At 55.4% G+C, this 14131-nt stretch overlaps 1 protein-coding gene across 4 annotated transcripts in view; it reads right to left on the bottom strand.

The window, feature by feature from the left end:
* The window catches only part of LOC137353125 (metastasis-associated protein MTA1-like), a 135047-nt gene extending 124864 nt beyond the window's left edge, over window positions 1-10183 (bottom strand). For 3 of the 4 annotated variants that reach the window (XM_068019143.1, XM_068019144.1, XM_068019145.1), the window contains exon 1: window positions 9727-10183. In XM_068019143.1, coding sequence (XP_067875244.1) covers window positions 9727-9754 — 28 coding nt within the window. In that variant the 5' untranslated portion in view covers window positions 9755-10183. The remainder of the gene's footprint in view (window positions 1-9726) is intronic. The other variant, XM_068019148.1, reaches the window with a different exon arrangement.
* Window positions 10184-14131: the final 3948 nt, after the last annotated feature.

The following is a 14131-nucleotide window of genomic DNA, read 5'->3' as shown; positions in this document are numbered from 1 at the left end:
ACGTTGGAGGAGGATGTGTGATCAATTGTCTACAAAGGCTGCAGACAAGTAGAGAAGGACGAAGATGGATAATTTGCCATGGTCACATCTGATGCAAGGTGTGGCTTTGATAAGGGAATGTCATTGCTGTGGCACAGACAGAACTGTGCAGGTTCAAACAGAGCTGTGATCCCAAAATGGGATTGATTTATCATTAGTGTTTCTAGCTGAAAGCTACAATGGGCCTCAGAATTAGAGAGAGAAGGATCAGCATCAGTCTACCACTCTGTAGCACTGACTAAAGCATGCAAGAGCACTGGGCGAGCAATAGTCTACTTGCTGACGATGTTGAGCAGAGAAAGCAATAGTCAGAAGATGAGAGAAGAAAGCAGCATGTAGACAGGGTTAGGTAGACAAATAAAATTCAACAATGCAACACCTGTGTTTATATTTTCAATATATGTGCAAGTATACAATAAATGAAATTAAACAGAGGGAGATTTAGAAAAGGACCCAGGGTGATGATTCATCAGTTTCAACATCCCTCCTCAATGTGAACAATTTAGAAATGTCTTTCCCCCCCCAGAAATTCAAGTAATTATAGTCATAGCTGCATGACAAATGAAATAAAAAGAGATAAAACAATGCTGCACTATATTAGCAGAAAAGTGGAGCATAAGGTTTGGAGATTCTGGTGTACACAGGCTAACATGAGATTAGATTAGATTAGATTAGAGATACAGCACTGAAACAGGCCCTTCGGCCCACCGAGTCTGTGCCGAACATCAACCACCCATTTATACTAATCCTGCACTAATCCCATATTCCTACCAAACATCCCCACCTGTCCCTATATTTCCCTACCACCTACCTATACTAGTGACAATTTATAATGGCCAATTTACCTATCAACCTGCAAGTCTTTTGGCTTGTGGGAGGAAACCAGAGCACCTGGAGAAAACCCACGCAGACACAGGGAGAACTTGCAAACTCCACACAGGCAGTACCCGGAATCGAACCCGAGTCCCTGGAGCTGTGAGGCTGCGGTGCTAACCACTGCGCCACTGTGGTCACCATCTCACAAAATCTAAATACACAGAACGCTGAGGGTGTGGAGTATGTGAACAAGGCATCCCAACTGTAAAGGGGCTATGTTTGACACATTTCAGCTCTACAGTGTAGAAAGGCAGCAAGAAAGAGACAGAATTCATAGGTAGAAAAATACTGAATGAGATAAATCCAGAATCATACCTCAATTTAAACCATCAGCCAATAGCTGAACATGAACTGAGCAAGCAGAAGAAAGGTTTCTTTACCAAGGATGCTAAATGGGTAATCCGGCCAGCAGGGTAATAGAGGCAAAAAAAAAATGGGACAGTCAAAATTTAACTCACTTGCGATGATGTCCAGTTTAATTGCTCAAGGACTGAGCATCGATGGGAGAGTCAGAATATTAAAGAGATAGGCTTTAATGGACTAAAAGGCTTCCCTCATCCTTACCTCTTTTTTTAAACATGATATGCTCCAGTGTCAAACAGCTTGCTTACACTATCTGTGCAACTTGACAAGAGGCAGCCCATCCACTAGCTAAAACACCAGTGTACTGTGGCTGTAGTGTGTACTATCTACAGGATCCAGCAGCACCTCCCAAACCCATGAACTCTACCTCCTGAAAGGATGAGGGCACTAGGCATACGGGACCACCACCACCACTTCCAAGTTCCCCTTCAAATCACACACGATCCTGGCTTGGATCATCACTGGGTCAAGATCCTGGAACTCCCTCCGTAACAGCACCTTCACCAAGGGGACTGTAGTGGTTTAAGAATGTGGTCCCACTATGATCATCTCAAGGAGAGCGATGAATGGGCCATAAATGCCAGCAACACCCACATCCAGAAGAATTATAGAAACCCAACCTGCGCCCATACCAAACAATTCCTTGCAGCCTCCACGAAAGAACAGAACGAGATGGGAGATTGTTCGGAAAAAGGTCAAAGAAAGCTGAAAGAAAGTAAACTACGAGAGGAGCTATGACTGATTGGGCCAGGTTAAAGATAACCTGTAGATAAGCCCTTGTAGTTTCCTTCACTGGAAACATTCAGCATTTTTTAAACACAATGCTCAAAGAGATTAATGGAATGTGGAAATTGGAACAGAAATTGCCAGTACAACCCCAATACTGCATCGCACACGAACAGCCTATAAGTAACAAGAGGCTGCCACTAGGGACATCATTGGCTCTCAGATCCCAAGCTTGCACCAACTTCCCACCCCAACCCACCATACCACACCCAGGGGCATCAAGACAAACCACAAGAGCAGAGTTTAAAGGCCTCTTCCGTCTTTACTGAGATATAGTACTAGTTTGATCTTTCATCATTCTTCACGGAGCTGAACAGAATAGTTACTGGCTCCAAACAAAATAGAATGTCAATGGTCAGATGTTGGTAGGGGCGGAGGCGGAAAAGAAAGGCGAATATTCCCATTAGATACAATATTTATCTACGTGAGAACAAACACTGGACAAACCACAAGCAATCTCACGGATGACACATAAAACTTGTAATAAGATGGCAGAGAGTATTCAAATATAAAAGCCGGGTGTATGATTGGTATTGAGAAATGAGCTAGGTGCATAATGCGAAAGAGTTGAGAGAGATGTTCTGGTGCCTGACCATTGTTCTGCATTCATGAAAATGTCGTTACAATGCCAACATAGAGCAGGTATTCTTCTGTCAGAATTTTAATTGATGCCCATATATACACAGCATTAAAATAGTGCCATGCTGCTAAATCACAATACTACATGAACCAAGAAATATACTAGTGCTATGCATACAGTACCACCTGCATCTGACCAGAACCAGAGAAACATCCACACAAGTCCCTATGACCACCTTCAAAGACTGCAGTGCATTCGTACCACCAGCTTTACTAAACATGGGGTTGGTCTAGCACTGATAATAGAAGCTCTATTCACCAACACTCTGTCCAGGATCAGCACTATCCAAAGCACAAAATATCACATCATCCATACACATCATAACTGTGCAGACAGCACTGCTAAAAATTAAAAGTATGAAGTTCACACTTGCAAAAGGCATTGAGAAAGAGAGGGGGGCAGGAGGGGAGTTGGACAAAGCAACAGGGAAGGAGGCAGATGGAACCTAACACTAACACCCCGACCTGACAGAATTCTAACAGGCTGAGAGAGACAGACAGATCGGGAGAGGCGGAGACAGACTAAGACAGACAAGGTGCAAGAGAGAGCGAGACAACAGACAGGCAGGGAGACAGGGCGGGAAGGAGAGAGAGAGGGGCAGGGAGACGGGGGGAAAGACACACACAGACAGGAGGGGAGAGAGAGACACACACAGGCGGGGAGAAAGGGGGTGCCGAGAGACAGACGGGTGGTGGGGGCTGCCGAGAGAGTCAGACGGGGGCGGGGGGAATGCTGAGAGGGAAAGACAAAAGGGGGGGGGGCCCCGAGACAGAGGGGAAGGTGGCGAGAGACAGACAACGGGTGGTGCTGAGAGAGACAGACGAGGGGGGTGCTGAGGGAAGGACGGGGGGGGGGGGGGCAAGGAGACAGATGAAGGGGGGGCAGCCCAGGAGACAGACAAGGGGGGGGAAGAGAGAGAGGAGAAGAGAGCCCGGGAGACAAGGGGTGGGTGGGAGGGGGTGTGTGAGAGAGACACTGATGAGGGGGGGGCTGAGAGGGATACACCGGGGGGGGGGGGGGGGGGGGTGAGAGGGAGAGACAGACGAGGGGTGTCCGAGACAGTGGGGGGCCGAGAGGGAGAGACAGGGGGCCGAGACACGGGGGGGGGGGGGGGCTGAGAGGGCGAGACAGATGGGGGGGGGGGGGGGGGGGGTGAGAGGGAGAGACTGATGAGAGGACTGACAAGGGGGGGGGGGGCTGAGAGGGATACACGGAGGGGGGAGCGGGGGGCTGACAGACGGGTGGGGGGGGTGAGAGGGAGAGACAAACGGGGGGGGGGGGGGGGCGAGACAGAGGGGAAGGTGGCGAGAGACAGACAACGGGGGTGCTGAAAGAAGGATGAGGGCGGGGGGCAAGGAGACAGACGAAGGGGGGGGGGTGGCCGGGAGAAAGACAAGGGGGTGGGGGGGGGGGGGGGGGGGAACCGAGGGAGAGACGGGGGTGCCGTGAGACAGACCAGGGGTGGGGGTGAGAGGGAGAGACGGGGGGGGGGGGGGGGTGCGAGAGACAGAGGAGGGGTGGGCTGAGACGGAGAGACAGAGGAGGGGGTGGCTGAGGGAGAGACTGATGAGGAGGGCTGAGGGAGAGACTAAGGGGGGGGGGGCGGGCCCAGAAGGATACACGGGGTAGGGAGGGGGGGAGCCGACAGAGGAGGGGGGGTGAGAGGGAGAGACAGACGAGGGGTGTCCGAGAGACAGAGGTGGGGGGCCGAGAGACAGAGGTGGGGGGCTGACACAGAAGTGGCGGGGGGGGGGGGGGGGGGGACGCCTACAGACAGGGTGGGGGGGGGGGGCTGAGAGGGAGAGACTGATGGGGGGGTGGCTGAGAGGGAGACACAGACTGGGGGGGGGGGTTGAGACACAGACTGGGGGGGGGGGGTTGAGACACAGACTGGGGGGGGGGGTTGAGACACAGACTGGGGGGGGGGGTTGAGACACAGACTGGGGGGGGGTTCAGACACAGACTGGGGGGGGGTTCAGACACAGACTGGGGGGGGGGGTTGAGACACAGACTGGGGGGGGGGGTTGAGACACAGACTGGGGGGGGGGGTTGAGACACAGACTGGGGGGGGGGGTTGAGACACAGACTGGGGGGGGGGGTTGAGACACAGACTGGGGGGGGGGGTTGAGACACAGACTGGGGGGGGGGGGTTGAGACACAGACTGGGGGGGGGGGTTGAGACACAGACTGGGGGGGGGGGGTTGAGACACAGACTGGGGGGGGGGGTTGAGACACAGACTGGGGGGGGGGGTTGAGACACAGACTGGGGGGGGGGGTTGAGACACAGACTGGGGGGGGGGGTTGAGACACAGACTGGGGGGGGGGGTTGAGACACAGACTGGGGGGGGGGGGTTGAGACACAGACTGGGGGGGGGGGTTGAGACACAGACTGGGGGGGGGGGGGTTGAGACACAGACTGGGGGGGGGGGGTTGAGACACAGACTGGGGGGGGGGGTTGAGACACAGACTGGGGGGGGGGGTTGAGACACAGACTGGGGGGGGGGGTTGAGACACAGACTGGGGGGGGGGGTTGAGACACAGACTGGGGGGGGGGGTTGAGACACAGACTGGGGGGGGGGGTTGAGACACAGACTGGGGGGGGGGTTGAGACACAGACTGGGGGGGGGGTTGAGACACAGACTGGGGGGGGGTTGAGACACAGACTGGGGGGGGGGTTGAGACACAGACTGGGGGGGGGTTGAGACACAGACTGGGGGGGGGTTGAGACACAGACTGGGGGGGGGGTTGAGACACAGACTGGGGGGGGGGTTGAGACACAGACTGGGGGGGGGTTGAGACACAGACTGGGGGGGGGTTGAGACACAGACTGGGGGGGGGTTGAGACACAGACTGGGGGGGGGTTGAGACACAGACTGGGGGGGGGTTGAGACACAGACTGGGGGGGGGTTGAGACACAGACTGGGGGGGGGTTGAGACACAGACTGGGGGGGGGTTGAGACACAGACTGGGGGGGGGTTGAGACACAGACTGGGGGGGGGTTGAGACACAGACTGGGGGGGGGTTGAGACACAGACTGGGGGGGGGTTGAGACACAGACTGGGGGGGGGTTGAGACACAGACTGGGGGGGGGTTGAGACACAGACTGGGGGGGGGTTGAGACACAGACTGGGGGGGGGTTGAGACACAGACTGGGGGGGGGTTGAGACACAGACTGGGGGGGGGTTGAGACACAGACTGGGGGGGGGTTGAGACACAGACTGGGGGGGGGTTGAGACACAGACTGGGGGGGGGTTGAGACACAGACTGGGGGGGGGTTGAGACACAGACTGGGGGGGGGTTGAGACACAGACTGGGGGGGGGTTGAGACACAGACTGGGGGGGGGTTGAGACACAGACTGGGGGGGGGTTGAGACACAGACTGGGGGGGGGTTGAGACACAGACTGGGGGGGGGTTGAGACACAGACTGGGGGGGGGTTGAGACACAGACTGGGGGGGGGTTGAGACACAGACTGGGGGGGGGTTGAGACACAGACTGGGGGGGGGTTGAGACACAGACTGGGGGGGGGTTGAGACACAGACTGGGGGGGGGTTGAGACACAGACTGGGGGGGGGTTGAGACACAGACTGGGGGGGGGTTGAGACACAGACTGGGGGGGGGTTGAGACACAGACTGGGGGGGGGTTGAGACACAGACTGGGGGGGGGTTGAGACACAGACTGGGGGGGGGTTGAGACACAGACTGGGGGGGGGTTGAGACACAGACTGGGGGGGGGTTGAGACACAGACTGGGGGGGGGTTGAGACACAGACTGGGGGGGGGTTGAGACACAGACTGGGGGGGGGTTGAGACACAGACTGGGGGGGGGTTGAGACACAGACTGGGGGGGGGTTGAGACACAGACTGGGGGGGGGTTGAGACACAGACTGGGGGGGGGTTGAGACACAGACTGGGGGGGGGTTGAGACACAGACTGGGGGGGGGTTGAGACACAGACTGGGGGGGGGTTGAGACACAGACTGGGGGGGGGTTGAGACACAGACTGGGGGGGGGTTGAGACACAGACTGGGGGGGGGTTGAGACACAGACTGGGGGGGGGTTGAGACACAGACTGGGGGGGGGTTGAGACACAGACTGGGGGGGGGTTGAGACACAGACTGGGGGGGGGTTGAGACACAGACTGGGGGGGGGTTGAGACACAGACTGGGGGGGGGTTGAGACACAGACTGGGGGGGGGTTGAGACACAGACTGGGGGGGGGTTGAGACACAGACTGGGGGGGGGTTGAGACACAGACTGGGGGGGGGTTGAGACACAGACTGGGGGGGGGTTGAGACACAGACTGGGGGGGGGTTGAGACACAGACTGGGGGGGGGTTGAGACACAGACTGGGGGGGGGTTGAGACACAGACTGGGGGGGGGTTGAGACACAGACTGGGGGGGGGTTGAGACACAGACTGGGGGGGGGTTGAGACACAGACTGGGGGGGGGTTGAGACACAGACTGGGGGGGGGTTGAGACACAGACTGGGGGGGGGTTGAGACACAGACTGGGGGGGGGTTGAGACACAGACTGGGGGGGGGTTGAGACACAGACTGGGGGGGGGTTGAGACACAGACTGGGGGGGGTTGAGACACAGACTGGGGGGGGGTTGAGACACAGACTGGGGGGGGGTTGAGACACAGACTGGGGGGGGGTTGAGACACAGACTGGGGGGGGGTTGAGACACAGACTGGGGGGGGGTTGAGACACAGACTGGGGGGGGGTTGAGACACAGACTGGGGGGGGGTTGAGACACAGACTGGGGGGGGGTTGAGACACAGACTGGGGGGGGGTTGAGACACAGACTGGGGGGGGGTTGAGACACAGACTGGGGGGGGGTTGAGACACAGACTGGGGGGGGGTTGAGACACAGACTGGGGGGGGGTTGAGACACAGACTGGGGGGGGGTTGAGACACAGACTGGGGGGGGGTTGAGACACAGACTGGGGGGGGGTTGAGACACAGACTGGGGGGGGGTTGAGACACAGACTGGGGGGGGGTTGAGACACAGACTGGGGGGGGGTTGAGACACAGACTGGGGGGGGGTTGAGACACAGACTGGGGGGGGGTTGAGACACAGACTGGGGGGGGGTTGAGACACAGACTGGGGGGGGGTTGAGACACAGACTGGGGGGGGGTTGAGACACAGACTGGGGGGGGGTTGAGACACAGACTGGGGGGGGGTTGAGACACAGACTGGGGGGGGGTTGAGACACAGACTGGGGGGGGGTTGAGACACAGACTGGGGGGGGGTTGAGACACAGACTGGGGGGGGGTTGAGACACAGACTGGGGGGGGGTTGAGACACAGACTGGGGGGGGGTTGAGACACAGACTGGGGGGGGGTTGAGACACAGACTGGGGGGGGGTTGAGACACAGACTGGGGGGGGGTTGAGACACAGACTGGGGGGGGGTTGAGACACAGACTGGGGGGGGGTTGAGACACAGACTGGGGGGGGGTTGAGACACAGACTGGGGGGGGGTTGAGACACAGACTGGGGGGGGGTTGAGACACAGACTGGGGGGGGGTTGAGACACAGACTGGGGGGGGGTTGAGACACAGACTGGGGGGGGGTTGAGACACAGACTGGGGGGGGGTTGAGACACAGACTGGGGGGGGGTTGAGACACAGACTGGGGGGGGGTTGAGACACAGACTGGGGGGGGGTTGAGACACAGACTGGGGGGGGGTTGAGACACAGACTGGGGGGGGGTTGAGACACAGACTGGGGGGGGGTTGAGACACAGACTGGGGGGGGGTTGAGACACAGACTGGGGGGGGGTTGAGACACAGACTGGGGGGGGGTTGAGACACAGACTGGGGGGGGGTTGAGACACAGACTGGGGGGGGGTTGAGACACAGACTGGGGGGGGGTTGAGACACAGACTGGGGGGGGGTTGAGACACAGACTGGGGGGGGGTTGAGACACAGACTGGGGGGGGGTTGAGACACAGACTGGGGGGGGGTTGAGACACAGACTGGGGGGGGGTTGAGACACAGACTGGGGGGGGGTTGAGACACAGACTGGGGGGGGGTTGAGACACAGACTGGGGGGGGGTTGAGACACAGACTGGGGGGGGGTTGAGACACAGACTGGGGGGGGGTTGAGACACAGACTGGGGGGGGGTTGAGACACAGACTGGGGGGGGGTTGAGACACAGACTGGGGGGGGGTTGAGACACAGACTGGGGGGGGGTTGAGACACAGACTGGGGGGGGGTTGAGACACAGACTGGGGGGGGGTTGAGACACAGACTGGGGGGGGGTTGAGACACAGACTGGGGGGGGGTTGAGACACAGACTGGGGGGGGGTTGAGACACAGACTGGGGGGGGGTTGAGACACAGACTGGGGGGGGGTTGAGACACAGACTGGGGGGGGGTTGAGACACAGACTGGGGGGGGGTTGAGACACAGACTGGGGGGGGGTTGAGACACAGACTGGGGGGGGGTTGAGACACAGACTGGGGGGGGGTTGAGACACAGACTGGGGGGGGGTTGAGACACAGACTGGGGGGGGGTTGAGACACAGACTGGGGGGGGTTGAGACACAGACTGGGGGGGGGTTGAGACACAGACTGGGGGGGGGTTGAGACACAGACTGGGGGGGGGTTGAGACACAGACTGGGGGGGGGTTGAGACACAGACTGGGGGGGGGTTGAGACACAGACTGGGGGGGGGTTGAGACACAGACTGGGGGGGGGGGGGGGGAAGAGTTGCAAAGAGACTTAATAGCGGCCTCCGTCCTTCTCCTGGGTCAGTGAGGCGGCCGGCCCTCCAGCCTCGGCCCTGGGCCCAGTGCTCCCACTCCCTCCCGGAATCTCCCTTTATGTCGCGGCCACTACTGAGGCCTGGTTCGGCAATAGCACCAAGCGTAAGCCGCGGCTCTCACATGGGCCTCACCGGGGGGGGCGAGGTGTCACAGTCCCGGTGGCATCTCACTCCCAGTACCCGGGGCCACCGCGCGGTGTTTGAGGGATCCCCCCTCCACCCCCCGGCGCCTGAAGGCCCGACCCCGGTACCCACCTCCGACCCGGTACATGTTGGCTGCCATCTTGCTGCGTGCCCTAGACGGTGCGGGGAGGGCACTGCTGCTCCCGTGGCCTGGCGCTCCCGCTCCGGCTCCTCGGTGTCGCTCAGTGGCTCCCGCCGCCGGCCCCGCTCGGCAATCTCCGTCCGCGCTCGGCTCCCACTCCGGGGAGGATGGGCTGGTATAGGGGGGTGGGGGGGAAATCCCTCTCAGACTCCGCCTCTAAACCCGGGCCTCGACCTCAACTAGCGGCGACACCCGGGCTGCTGCGCCCCACAGACCACCTTCCTCTCAACGCAACGCCCAGGCTCCAGCCGCGGCCTAGCGATGTCTCTCAGCCCGCAGCACCTCACTCTCCCCTCGCTCTGCCGCGGCTCCCGCCGCGCGCTTCCCGTCTCCATGGAGACCCCGCCTGGTGGCACCCGACCACCACCTTAAAGCGGCTACGATCCATCTCCCATTTAACGGTTGTACAACCATAATTCAAGCCGTGAGAGAATCGCAGAATGATGCAGCTCAGAGGGAGGCCCGTTGTACCCACACCGGCGCTTTGGTGCCACTCCTCTTGCTCTTTCCCTGCAGCCATGCACTTTTTCCCCCCTTCAAATACTTATTTGATTCTCTCCGTTGCTCTTCTTCCTCTGCAATTCCCCTGTTAAACCTTCAGGCTTCCCCATTCCACCATAATCAGACTGCAGCAAGTTATAGCAATTGATCTGAAATCTCCATTCTTCTGTTGTGACATATAGAATCATAGAATGGTGACAGCACAGAAGGAGGCCATTCGGTCCGTTATGTCCATGCTGGTTCTCTGTAACAGCAAATCAGTTTATCCCATCCCCCCTCCCCCTTTGCCCAGTAGCCCTGCAAACTTTTTCTGTTCAGCTGCTTGTCCATTTCTCTTTTGGAAGCCACGGTTGAATCTGCCTCCACCACACTCTCAGGCAGTGCATTCCAGATCCTAACCACTCACTGCTTAAAAAAGATTTTCATCATGCCGCCGTCCGTTCATTTGCCATTCACCTTATGTCAGTGTTCTCTAGTTCTCATCCCTTGCGCCAATGGGAACAGATTCTCTCTATCTAGACCCCTCATGATTTTGAACACCTCTCAGCCTTCTTTCCATGAAGGAGAACAGCCCCAGCTTCTCCAATCTAACCACGTAAATGAAGTTCCTCATCCCTGACACCATTCCCGTATATCGTTTCTGCATCCTCTCTAAAGGCTTCACAGCCTTCCTAAAGTGCGGTGCCCAGAATTGGACACAACACTCCAGTTGAGGCCGATCCAGTGTTTTATTAAGGTTTTTCATAACTTCCTTGCTTTTGTATTCTGTGCCTCTGTGGTATAAAGCCCAGGATCTCGTATGCCTTTTTAACCACTTTCTCAACCTGCCCTGTCACCATCAATGATTGGTGCACATATACCCCCAGATCCCTCTGCCCCTCTGCTCCTGCACCCACTTTAGTATTGTGCCCTTTATTTTCTATTGCCGCTCCTCATTCTTCCTACCAAAATCTATCACTTCACTGTATTAAATTTCAACTGCCACATATCCACCCATTCCACTAGCTTGTCTATGTCCTCTTGAAGTCGATCACTATCCTCCGCACAGTTCTTAATCCTTCCAAGTTTTGTGTCATCTGCAAATTAACTTGCATTAATTCAAGTTTGCAACTGAAATTCTGCAAGTCCTTTTTTTATATATATTCTTTCATGGGATGTGGGCATTGCTGGCAAGGCCAGCATTTGTTGCCCATTCCGAATTGCCCTGGACACTAAGTGGCTTGTTATGCCATTTCAGAGGACAGTTAAGAGTCAACCACATTGCTCTGGGTCTGGAGTCACATGTAGGCCAGACCAGGTAAAGACAGCAGATTTCCTTCCCCAAAGGGCATTAGTGAATCAGATGGGTTTTTATGACATTCGATGATTGTTTCAAGGCACCATTAATGAGACTAGCTTTCAATCCCAGATTTTTATGAATTAATTGAATTTAAATTCCACCAGCTTCCAGGGAAGGATTTGAACCCATGCCCCCAGGGAATTAGTCTGGGCCTCTGGATTATTAGTTCACTGGCATTACCACTGCGCCACCATCTCCACCACCTGTGCGGTGTTGCTTTCTAATATTTCTATATCATCATGTCTGTGTACATTTATCAGTTGAGTTTACAGTAGCAAATTATTTATTTATTTAGAGATACAGCACTGAAACAGACCCTTCGGCCCACCGAGTCTGTGCCGACCAACAACCACCCATTTATACTAACCCTACAGTATTCCCATATTCCCTACCACCTACCTACACTCGGGGCAATTTACAATGGCCAATTTACCTATCACCTGCAAGTCTTTGACTGTGGGAGGAAACCAGAGCACCCGGCAAAAACCCACACGGTCACAGGGAGAACTTGCAAACTCCGCACAGGCAGTACCCAGAATTGAACCCGGGTCCCTGGAGCTGTGAGGGTGCGGTGCTAACCACTGCGCCACTGTACTGTTATTGACCAAAAACACAACAGGACTAGCCACATCAATACTGTGGCTATAAGAGCAAGTCAGCGGCTGATTATTCTGCTTTGAGTGGTTCATCTCCTGACTCTCCAAAGCCTCTCCCTTATCTACAAGGCACAAGTCAAGAATGCAATGGAATACTCTCCACTTCCCTGAATGAGTGCAGCTCCAAAAATCTCAAGAAGCTCAACACCAGCCAGGACAAAGCACCCACTTGATCGACACCCATCCACCATCTTAAACATTCATTCCATCTGCCACTGCGCACCGAGGCAAGTGTATAATAACTGCAGGATGCACAGTAGTAAATCACCAAGGCTTCTTCGAAATCTAAAGTAGAATGCCAAAGGTTGCAACAAATTTTAATGATATTGCACACTAATTCCTAAATTATTTACATTCCATTCTCTATTCCTAAACATCTTAAATATTTTGCACTCATATATGGATTTATCACTGTGTAGTAACGTTATAATAACCTGAATAGTTTATTTTTATGTTAAACAAATCAGAATGGCAAGTTTCAGGACTGCGGTATGAACATGGGCCATGTCTAGCCACTAAATTAAAACCTAAGGAAAATCGATGACGAGAATAGGCTGATTGGCATCAAAGCTCATCTTTGGCAGAATTAGCTCAAGGGGCTGAATGGCCTACTCCTGTTTGCATGTCCCTAGGTTCCTTTAATACTCTACCTTTCCCACCGAAGTCCATCTCTCCAATACCGTCACTGTCCCACTGAAGTCCATCAGCCCAGTCCCCCATCAAAGACCATCCCTCTAATGTCTTGACTCACCCACTGAAGCCCATCCCCCATACCTAAACTCTCCCACTTGCTTCATTTTGCTCAACCCTCCCGAATAATTACACATCCCGAGCAAAGTGTGGTAACCAGAGCTGTACAATTAAGGCCTGACCTGTGTATCATATGAGCTCAGCATGCCCTCACACTCCTTTGCTCTGCTTGTATACACCAGGATTCTTTTAGCTTTACACACTGCCCCACCACAGTGTCTGGACATTGTTGGAGATCGGCCACTGTCAGCCCCAGATGCACCTCGTCATCCAGTGTTAATTCATCTGATTCAGATCAGCATTTTCTGACTCTGCAAACCTTGCCCTGTATCCAAGGTTTTAAGACACTTTCTGTGCGGCAAACTTTCATTAAGATCCAGACTCCAAGTCCTTTATTCAATCATTGGGCATTCTGAGCATTTATCCCTGCCAAACTCGACTGAACACTGCGCCTCAGTCTGACTAAATTCTTCTCACTGGTGCTCTGATACTGATCCTTGCGCCAATGTTATTTCCAGTTCCATTTTCTATGCTGAGGGGACCAGGTAGCTTAGATGGCTAGTGTGTGGTTCCGATCAACATCAACAAGTTGGGTTCAATTCCTATTCTGGTCTGAGGAAGGCAATGGGATACCACCTCATATACCCTTTTCCCTAGTCGTACTCATCTCTCCCATGTGGAGAAAAAGAGCAGAGGACCTGCCCTTGGGCTGAACACCACCACGGCATGGCACAGCACTCCATCCCAGCCACCGTGGCTTTAATCTCTATTTCAAATTTGTCATGTGGAAGTTTATCAAAGACCTCTGGAAGTGCAAGTAAGCCATTCCTGGCAATTGCTTTTTTATCCTCATGGTGTCCCCAAATGTTGAGCACGGTTCCCATATCTGTGAGGCTTTTCCAACACTCTCACGTTGGGAGATAATAGTAATAATAGCTTTGTTGTCTAGTTGTCATCCCCACTGTACACAGATGCACTATACCCCAAACCACTGGAGCAAGAGTAGGCCATTTGTCTCCTTGAGCCTGCTCTGCCACTTAATAAGATCATGGCCTTAGCACCACTGTACCCCAACCCACACTACCCAAT

The sequence above is a fragment of the Heterodontus francisci genome, chromosome 40, assembly GCF_036365525.1.
Source record: "Heterodontus francisci isolate sHetFra1 chromosome 40, sHetFra1.hap1, whole genome shotgun sequence".
NCBI lineage: Eukaryota > Metazoa > Chordata > Chondrichthyes > Heterodontiformes > Heterodontidae > Heterodontus > Heterodontus francisci.
The sequence above is the reverse complement of the archived record's forward strand: the minus strand, read 5'-3'. Positions and strand labels throughout refer to the sequence as shown.